This window comes from Centruroides sculpturatus, unplaced genomic scaffold, assembly GCF_000671375.1.
Source record: "Centruroides sculpturatus isolate CEXI.00-Female unplaced genomic scaffold, Cexi_2.0 scaffold699, whole genome shotgun sequence".
NCBI classification, from domain to species: Eukaryota; Metazoa; Arthropoda; class Arachnida; order Scorpiones; family Buthidae; genus Centruroides; species Centruroides sculpturatus.
In genome coordinates, this window is record NW_019385003.1 from 404,066 (window position 1) to 415,413 (window position 11,348).

At 32.4% G+C, this 11,348-nt stretch overlaps 1 protein-coding gene across 1 annotated transcript in view; it reads left to right on the forward strand.

Annotated features, from left to right (window-relative positions):
* The window catches only part of LOC111633254 (general transcription factor II-I repeat domain-containing protein 2B-like), a 15,809-nt gene extending 13,626 nt beyond the window's left edge, over positions 1-2,183 (forward strand). The window contains exon 2 of the mRNA XM_023377790.1: positions 2,019-2,183. Within this exon, the coding sequence (XP_023233558.1) occupies positions 2,019-2,183 (165 nt within the window). The remainder of the gene's footprint in view (positions 1-2,018) is intronic.
* The last annotated feature ends 9,165 nt before the right edge of the window (positions 2,184-11,348 follow it).

Genomic DNA, 11,348 nt, shown 5'->3' on the forward strand with positions numbered 1-11,348 from the left:
GTCTGTCCCGTAACCGTTTGATAACGGACACTAGAGGCGCCCCTATCGTGTGTCATATTTCAAACATTCAAATTAACAATTTTAATTCTTATTTAAATTAACAATATAAATTTTTATTATTCATTTGGCCAATAAATTATTATTTGGTCAATATAACAATATAAATAATTCAGTATATTTGTAATAGGAATTTATTATTTCAGGGGCTTACCCCCTACTCGCGACCCTTCAAGAGATATATGGTTCCTTTGACTTTATTGTTAGTACAGGGGTCTACGGTTTGGGGGGTCGCCACCTCTTTATTCGGAGGGTAAATCTTACCATTCGGATTTTAACAGAGCTGTAGAGCATATTGATAGGAACAAAAAAGTCAAAGGAACCGTGCCTCATGGAAATTTGTAAAGAACGCCCACTAAGGGGCGTCCCGAGCTACTAGTAATTAATATATAATTATATGTACGGTACCTAATTTATATATAATACTGTACAGACGATAGCAAACTCAATTTAGCCGCTCCGTAGCGTGACGCAGGGTGGAGGAAAGTAGTTCGGCTGCTCATCCACTATTGGTCCAGATTCTATCAATCTTGTCGCGAAACGAGTCGGCAACGACGTTTTAGGAGCTTCTTTATACGAATGTTGCTACAATTTTTTCGCTACGTTATAGGAATTTCCGTTATAGGAACGCACGTTATAGGGGGTCGACTGTATTTCTTCCTTGTTTACGAACAAGAATTTTGATCCTAATGTTTAGGAAAAATCGTCTTGTCCACATAACCACAAAAACCGGAAGTTCATGTACAGTTAATCGAAGTCTCCTGCTGGTAAGCTTTTTCGAATTTTACATCTGTCTTCGTAATTTCTCGAGATAAAGAAAAAACAGACAAACGGACGCCAGTGGGAACTTATAGGTCTGCAGTTCTTGAAAATTACAGTCCAATATTTAATCCCAAAAAACAGCCGTATCGAAAGAACCCCGAGGCAACAACCACACGTCCTTGCCTCACGCACTGGCCCTACATATAACTAGTGACTGGCTAGCACGCGAATACTGTAACTATTTTTCTTTTTAGATGAAACGGCTTTTCAGTTAAAACATTGTTTAAATGTATTAAAAGTAATAAAAAAAGAAAAAGAAATACGAATTTTATATAAATGCAATTAAATAGATTCGAAATTACTGAAGTTCTTTTATTATAACCGTTTCTATTGATACAACTAAAGTCATTTGTTAATTTTTATAAAATTTCCTTTTATTAACCTCTTCATACCAATTTCATTCACTTTTATTTGTTTTTGCAGATTTTGGATTTCATGAAGAGATTCGGGAAGGTTTCGTTGAGTGTTTCCATTGGCGGATTCTTCGTCATCAATAAAAAAATCCCTCTTAAGGTGACTCTTTTTGTGGTCGTATCGTAGTTTATAAAGTTAATTTTTTTGACGATTTAATAAAGCAGAAAGTTTAAATACTAATTACAAAATTCGGTCGTATTTCAGATGGCCAAAACCTTGCAATCCGTATTTTCGGGACTTCTGAAGTTAAGAAATGTTTCGAATCTGCAAAAAGAATGCGAGAAGTTCGTAACTAATTATACTTCTTATAACTGAAAATGTGGAATTTCAGAAGTGCTAAATATTTATAAATGTAAAGATTAAGTATCTTGTAAATGATGTAACGTATATTTAAAACTATTTCGATTATTTTTTGACAGCACTCGTATTGTTACATTTCACGTTATTTAGGCAATGCACCACAGATTATTCTAAAGCGGAATATAGTTTATAATGCTGCTGTAAAGAAGTTTTGTATAATTTAGAATAAATATGTAGTTTAAATGGTAACGTCAGGATCTACTTTGTTATGTTAAATATTTATACGTGTGAGGTCGGTAAATTGGGGATAACCAAATTCCATGATTTATCGTATGTGGAGTGAAGAATAATCAGGCAGATTGATGCAGTGACAAATTAGCCCGCTTATTTCGGCTAAGTCTTAAAATGCCTCTCGTCAACTGTAGGAGATGGACTGTAGAGTAGATGGACCCCGAGTATTTAGTCCAGATGCTTCTATGAGTGTCAGGAAGTTCGGTGATGAAGTGTTCAGAACCGGAACAGTCCAAAGCAGGATGGTGACATTATGGATGAAGAGTCCGAATGAAGAACGATTAAGACAAGGAAAATAACTTCCCAACGAAAGACAGAGGAAGTCCACCATTGTCCCGGAGATCCAGGCTTTTAAAGGATTCTTACCCCGGATATCTAGCTTTCCGATTGGTGGATTTCTTGTATCCAGGGAGATAAAAGATCATTTCGGGATACGAAGGATAAAATTCGATAATCCGATGAAGGAAAATTAATCGCACTTTTAAATTTCTGCTCGTATTTTACAATTATTTCGAATTCTTGTAAGAATGACACATAAACTTAGCGTTATATCTTGTTTTAAAGTTATTTAAAAACTTTTCTTTTCTTGATTAATAATTTTATTCTTTCTCAATCTTATTTAGGTTTTTCTTCCAATTTTTACGAGCGTTAGATACAAAACCCGATCTAATTAAAAAGCTAAATTTTGAGGGCAAGTGTGGGTTTTATAAAATTTGTAAATGCTAATAACGAGTAAAATGGTCATTAAGTCTTACCCAACATGAAATATGACACACAACTTTATTTTCTCACCCCTCGGTTTTTAACCATTGAAATTTAATTGCATCAATCTTTCTAATAAAAAACTTTCATGAACAGTTTTATTGCAGGAGTTATTAAGCCTGAAAAAGACTGAACAACAGCATTTTAACCCACATAGGAACAACCATACGTACAGAAAAATCCACAATTTTTGCACTTGATTAAAGGCCCGAATCCAAAAAATCTAAAAGTTTTGATTTGTCATTTTTCACCAATCGCCACACTTTATCTGTATTATATATTTTAACTGGAAAAGTAATATATTAGAAAGAAATATATTAAATTATTAATAAACTGTTTAGAGGTTTTTATATAGGAAGAAGGAAATAATTTCGAGATGACACATTGCGAGATAGAAATTAAATCTAGATAAGTAATTTCAATATTAAATAAGTTCACCATGTTCTAAATGAACTCATCGTAATGTATCTGCGCTATAAAATGAAATATATTCATAATGAAAAAATTAAATTAAAATATAAATTAACTAGCAGATGAACCTGACGTTGCCCGAGCAAAAATAACAACTAAGATTTAGATTATTATTGTATTTCCTTCATATAACCCTTCTAATATATTAAATTATAGTGCTTGAGTTATATTCACAAAGGTTGTCTTACGTAAGAGTTTATTACATTAAATTTATAATGTAACACGTTATAAAAATTCCTTTAATCATGTACAGTAGAAGAATAGAGAATTTTTAAAATGTGTTCGATTGGTCACTCGGTGTGAAAAGCCCTTACCTAAAATAACCTTCGTTGTAGTTGTATAAATGAAATACTACAATATAATGAACATTAAAACAAAAACTATATAAAGAGTTCAGTATATTCAGTATACCGTTATCAGATTTATCGCAATCTCGAACCGTACGAAATGTCGGACAATTTGGTAACAATTTACAATATATCTTAAACTCTTTCAGATATTATATTCTTGTTTAATGTTAACTGTAAGAAATTGTATCGTTCAAAGATAAATATCAAACTGTAATCTACCAACCAATCGAATTTCGCAAAAAACGCACCAAATATTTAATGGCGGCACCCTGGTAAACCGCTTAAATCATATTTTGTAATTGACGCAAACCTCGTATTCTGTAATTTTCATATTTGAATGTCAGCACACCTCTGGTCCGATAGGAAGAAGGACTCTCTCTAAAGGGGTTGAAGTTAATTCGACCAAAAGTAGTAGTTAATTTCCTCCCGGAAGAGAAGACGGTCTGAGAATACTAATTCAAACTAATCTATTATTGACGTTTGCAAAGTGTTCCTGTTAGGTGAATTGCGATGGCCCGCACGTGATCGAAGTTGCTAACTTTAACGTACGAAAGACTTCATAAAAAGAATCTTGTAAAAATACTGGAATAAATTTTACTTGATTATAAAGTGTTTAAATCTTTGCAACAGATTGCATAAACTTCGAGGGACGTATGTTCTGGTAATTATAGCGTTTATAAAAAATTATTGGGCTGTGATTTAAACAAATTTTAGACATAAATTCTGAATGTATACCCATGCCTATTTGTCCTCTGTCTTTCCTTAATCTCGAGAAAGAAGTTAGACATGTGAAATTCGAGACCGGTGTGGAAAGCTTAGGACCGAGAAACCGATATAAAGTTTATACTGTTTCGGTTTTAGAACGTAAGTCACGTTACTTCCTTTCAAAGTTTTCTCCTGAACAGATTTAGATGACCGTCATGTCTGTTGCTCAGGAAAAGTATGATGCGCCGGGGTAAGACCATCATTGACCACCACTAAAATAATTGAAACAAAACGTTGCAGCCTGGCATTGTGAAGATGTAACAATAAATAACTCGTTAGAATTAGTTAGGTTTATTTCGTTACGGCAACGCGATCCGTGAGCAATCAAAAGAGGGAGATGAATTTCGGTGAGAATTTTATGGGAAGCGGACCTTACTTAGGTGTTAATAACGTGAAGAAAATTCAGAAAACTGTCCCTGGCTACCTGGTTGACACGCAGAACCGACGACTAACTAGCAATGTTCGGTAGTTTTATCCATTCGGCCACTGAACGTCGCTTATTAAAATTAATCGATATTCAGTATCGAAAATGAAAAAAAGATCGAGTCGTTTGATGTGGAAAATTAAATTATTAGTTACTTACTATAGACTTTTCACAAGATAACACTTTCGACTCCACGCAGGAAAGTGTTATCTGTTACCTCTCTCAATAATGATACAGCGTATTTATTTCGCACTGTATCTTTATCAATGTTTTATTGATGGTCTCGACCCCGTGCATCGTGTTTTGGCGTTAGCAATAAAATCGTGCCAGTTATGTATCTAACTCCACTCAGTGGAAATTTTTGAATGGAAATAACGTTATTTTCGTTTCAAACCAGAAGTTCGTATATTTTTAATTTGGGCCTTCTCCCCTAAACTTTCTATGCCTTATCTCGATTTTCATGTATCTAACTTATTTTTCGAGAATGAGGAATACAGGCACACAGAGTTACAGTCGGAAATTTATAGGTCTACAATTTTTCAAATTGCAATCCGATAATTTTCCTATGAACGCGATATTTACGAAAAAATACTTCCCACATAGTTTATACAATCTGTTTCTAAAAGATAAAATTCTTGTCTCAGAGAGTTTTTACCACTCTTACACGAAAGTCGTGACCGCGCAACGATCCTGACAAACGCAACCAGTCGGAAAACTTCACACACAGTATATAAAACATTCAAAAACCAGTAACAAAGAGAAAAATATTTTAATAAAAATATACAGATTTTTCTATGTGTAATCTTAAAGTTGAGTGAACATAAATATAGTTTCTACTAATTTTTTGCGCTCTGTTTGTTTGTGGTTGCTAGTTAACTATATGGCCCTGTGGTAAAGTGTGACGTAATTGTCTTGAAATAGTGGTTGTTTTTGAGTCGATGATGCTCGTAACGCCGGGGAATAATGCTTTCCGGGAGGTCTATTAAGGGTAACTGGCCCCTATTCAAGCGTTACAAACGTGGAGAGAACCCGGAAAACTCCACGTGCCAGTCTGTCCTGGTGCGTCACGATTCCGCGACCGAACTCCCAGTGTTCAGCAAACGGAACTGCATGGCCACTGGTTGGCCTTTTGCATTCATAACTTACGTTCATATGCTTAACGTAATAGAGAAGTGTACAACATGAAGATTTTTAACTCCAGTACACATCTTCAATTTACCAGCTTTATGATGTCTTAGACGTTTAAAAAGTTTATACTGAAAATATTTTCGAAATTCTTCACTGCAATATCCTAAACAGGATTTTTCATTAGTACATTCTTTAACGTATTTCATGTGGACGTGAATTAAAATGTGATAAAACATAAAAAAGACGTTCTCAACAAAAAACAAGGAATTAATTCGTTTCGTAATATAATTCAGGTCGATTACAGAGCTTCGAACTTTCCATTTATGAAATGTTTTTAATTGTAAGAAGTGTAATTAGCTACGAAATTCCAGTCACATTCTTCCTTTTGATTCGATACATTTCTTAATTTTAAAAGTCCCGAAAATACCGAGTGTAAGGTTTTCGCCATCAGAAAAACAATACCTTTTTGTAATTACCACTCTCCTTTTCTTTATTAAATCAAAAGATAATAAAAATTTTCAAGTATCAACGAGAACACAAAAATTGTTACCCGAAAAAGAATTTTTTTATTGACGACGAGAAATTCACCAATTGTAATACACAATGAACACTTGCCGAATCTTTTCACGAAGTCTAGAATCTGTAACAAAAACTCGAAGCATTATAAGATATTAAGAAAAAGTAAAATAATTTGTTACAACATACAACAATTCAGTATAATTCTATAAATAAAAATATAATACAGAAGTTATCCGGCTAAGCTCGGTTTCAAAGATATGACTCGAAGATATTCGTGAATTATACTACTCTGTTTTATCCATCGTTATCTCCATTGAAATCCTTGTATTTCGAAGGTATAGCGTTAGTTGAGCGCTTATGTGATAGAGTAACGTGAAACCCCATCGCAAGTAGCTGCCTGTAAGTGGTATGGTACTTCAACATGAAATATTTTTGTTGGCCACAGCAAGCAACGCCAAACGCAGGACTTCTGATTTCAAACATAAATGAATTTACACAATGTACATAACTGTGAGGTAAATGAGTAGATTCTCGTTATCAAGTAGTGGGGTTAACGTTTTCATTAATACAACAAAAAATATTGCTATGTCAAATGTGTAACGAGTAATTGTAAAGAGCATTCATATACATTGTGTGTTTGTAGTGTCTTTACAAAATCTGACATGTGTCTTTTAAACCATTCAAAAATGTTTTTACTCGGTAGAGGACACTATCATTATTTAAGAAAATCTCAAAAACATAAGAAATATTACATAAAGTCCTGACATACGGGAAACGATTCATTTAATAAAAGCTCAAACAATTTTACGAATTTATACCTTTAGTTTTTGCTCCAGTTTTAATTTGCATACAGCAAATTGGCGAATGTCTTGAAACGCATTCTGCATCTAAACAGTAAGAAAAACAGAACTTATTCATAAAAATATTATAGAAAAAGTACATAATAGATATTAAAAATTATTATCTGCAGTTAGGAACAAAAGCAGTTAGAATTCCAGTGGTTCTTCGAAACACACGGCCACCAGAGCCAGAACAATTCGAGAAGACTTTTCAAATGATATTTAGCATCAAAACCGAACATTTATAAAACTCGAACATTAACAGAAATGGCCCTATTGTGCAAATTAGCATAACGCGGTATACTTGCCAGATTGGGCTACTTGCTAAAGTATTGGAAATGAAGTTCCAATGCAATATTTTCATTTTATAGCATAATAAATTTTTTATTATTTTTTATCAAGCGTTATTATCATTTTCATTAATTAATGCATTAATTAGGACATTTACGTCTGTTATTATACCTCAAATTGGGATTTATTCGAATTAAAATGAACAACTTTGGGGTTTAAGAGCCAATAAATTTACTTTTTTTATCATGGAAAAATTGTTTCGGAACGCGAACTTTTTGAAAATTGAACGCCCATTAAGAACAAATTGAATTCGAATTCCGAAGAATCACTGTATAACAAATACACTCAAAGGAGTTAAACACCATTAAATATTTACCGTGAAGGCAATACAGCATAATGAACACGCAGCATAAATACAGATGAATGTGTAGAGGATGCACATTCCTAAAAACAGATTTCTTACTAATTCGTTTATTTTAATAAATAAATATGCATAAAACCAGAAACACGCCATCCAGAGTATACTAAATTAGGCGAGGAATAACACTAATTTGTATTTGATATTTAACTGATTGACGAATATCCACAATTCTTGATGATGTTGCATAAATTTATTTAATTTATTTGTCAAAAATTTATTATTTTCTTTTAATACAAAGAGCTCATTTATAAGATGTTCAAATTCTTTCTGAGCAATGAACAACAATATCCCAATCGAACAAAATCCACATCCAAGTACTCCAGTGCCAACTATTGCAGCTAAACCGAATTGAATGGTACACAAAAGTGCTTCGCCCTCAAAGTACTGCTTTCTTCGCAGAGCGGGATAAACAAAAAACACAATAAACAGTTGAAAAACAGTAGCGCACGTCATTACAACGAAAGCAACAAATAGAGAAACTTTCCGCATTGTCAAGTTGTCTTCCTTTATCATTTTCTGACGAAAGTAATCGTTTTTTAATCCAGGTTTTGGTGCTATTATTTTATTGTGTCGGATGAAACTAAAACAGATTGAAGAAATTAAATATGCGGATCCAAAAGCAGCGTACAACATTGTACTTTCAGCAAGTACATAATCGAACCAACCTTTACAAATTATATAATTACTTAAACCCGGTATTATATTCGTAAAAAACAATAAAGATTGTGTCGGTAAAATTACTTCTATACATTTAATGTAAATACAGTATCTTTTAATTTAGCGCTGTGCAGAGTGAATCTATATCGTTTACAGTTACATAAATAGAACGGCTCGTAACCGAAAACAAGAGACATCATCGAGAAAGGTCTTAAGTAACAACTCATGCAAATTTTATCTTCTAAATTCGAATACATGTTTCAAGTGTTTAGCACATTAATGACGAAATAAATACAGTTAAATTTACTATTTGGTAGATACGCTTGTTTACTTATATCTAATATAAGAATTATATTAGTATATATTGAATTCAACCTGAATTGCGAAAAGTTAAAATAAAGCGATGTCTCGAGTTCTTCTTCATCGAATTGCAAATATTGTTTACTGTATTTTAATAGATTACCTTTCTTCTATTTATCTCTTCGGAGGACAGAATTGAAGTTATCATTCACATAACACAGAACAGTTTACAATTATAACCACTAATGCTATGATATTAGAGACTTTTATACCTTTGAAGGTTTGATAGGTCATAAATAATTATTGAAGTATACATGCAATTAGATACGTAAAGTATTATATTTGTAACTACACGCTGAATAAAAGCTAATCGATTAGCATTTCACTCAATGTAAATAGTGTATATCTTTAATGTGATTTCATTATAAATTATTGCTAATCATATCTAGTAAACTGGAGAAGAATGAAACTTTACATTAAAACTAAATGCATATTATGTCAAACATATAGTTAATGTTTGATCAAGGTAGTTAATGAAGTTTTCACGACTTATGTAATACCATTTAATGATTACTAATACTCAACTATCCGTTGTAGCCAATCGTAATGTTATTTGTAAGACTCTTATAAAATTACGTAACACTATAAGAACAACCCACAAACAGGGTTGCTAGGTACTGTACATGGAAAGAAAAATTGGAACAATATGAATTCTTACTAAAACATACTGAAAAGCTTCAATTTCAGAACATGTAGGATGTGTATTTTTAGTTTGCCAGCAAGAAAAATACATTTAAAATGTGACAAAATAAAAAATACTTCATTGTATGAATAATCTTCAGAATAAAGCTTCCTGTCTCTAGGCTTTAGTATAAAAACACTGGTACATTTATAAACAGAATACAGAAAATATTCACCATAAAATATTGATAATAAACAAAATAAAATTCCTTATTAATACTAAGGAATGTTGTAGTTTTTTTATGTTTAAACAAAAATTTATTGTTTGTTTTCTTATTCTTCAGATACAAACTGGTTTCCAAGATATTCGTTAATTTTGCGTATATTAATTAAAACTGGAACAGAAAGTAAAGGTATAAATTGTGTTAAGAGTTTGTTCTAAATTGGTTGAACGCTTGCGATAACTTCACAATATTTTCGAAATAACAAAAGATAACATATGTACAAGGACCAAATAACTTATTGATTGTTTACGATGATTTTAGAGGTCTGCTTGAATGGTTGAGTTTACTAACAGGTACTGTGCAACACTTAAGAAATTGAAAAAGAATTTAGTGAAAAGAAATATAGGAGTAAGCTTGGAGCCTTCCAAGCTCTTATTAGTTTAGTGTCTATGTATTTAATAAGAGTTCTGTGAATATTTTATGTACCGTATAATATTTTGTCTCGTCAGTGAATATACTGTTTATTCTGAGTACTCGTTACTCAAGAAACGATGTTTGTCAGACGTAAAAATTCGCGATTTCCTAGAAGATTGCCAGTGATACGAAATTTGAAGTCAACAAAAAGCACAGGAGTTATCAAACTTCAAAATGAGTATAGTAAATCGTGCTTCAAACACTTACACACTGACATCCGTGCACACAGAGGAAGTTCTAAAATTTCGCACTTCTCGACGTGTCAAGGTTTTGGAGACCAAAAATATAAGGATTTTAAACGTTATTTTATAACTAATGGCCATACTTTCCTCCTGTTGTATATAATTGCCGGAAAGGTATGGCTCGCTTAAATGTTTCATTATTAATATATATCATCCTCAAAATACTTCATCATCAATTTATTTCGAAGTTAAAAACCATCAAAAATTAATTTTGCCCTTAAAATATTATATGGTAAATTTATCTCATTTTTGTCCTATCTCATTATCAATTTATTTAAGTTGTACTTTTTATTCTGGGTAATTTATTGATATATAAATACATAATAATTTAATTTTCCATATTTAACTAGTCGGGTTCTTTCATTTCCGAACGGAACTTTCTTAATTCTAATAAGCTCCCTCTATCAGTCGAGTGGATAAAACCACCGAACACTGATAGATAGTTAGTCGCGGGTTCGGGCATGCCAACCGGGTAGTCACGTAAAGTTTACCAGGTTTTCTTTACGTTAGTAACACCTAAATACGGTCCATAAAAGTCTTCTTGGATTTATCCTTTTCGGCAAATCGTTTACTTGTTGCGTTGCCGTAATGAAATAAACCAACTAATTCTAACTAGTTAATCTCCGTTTCTTGATTATAAGCTTTCCACACCTTGTCTCGAATTTCATCTGTCTAACTTCTTTCTCGAGTTAAGGAAGGACAGGGAACAGACAGGCACGAGACTACTGTTAAACTTTATAAGTCTACAATTTTCAAATTACAGTCTAATAATTTTTCTATAAATGCAATATTTACCAGAACATACGTCCTACGTCATTTATGCATCTTTTTCCAAAATTTAAACACTTTATTATCACGTAGAGAAAATTATTCCAGCATTTTTACAAGATTCTCTTTATTTAAAAACAAGATTTGT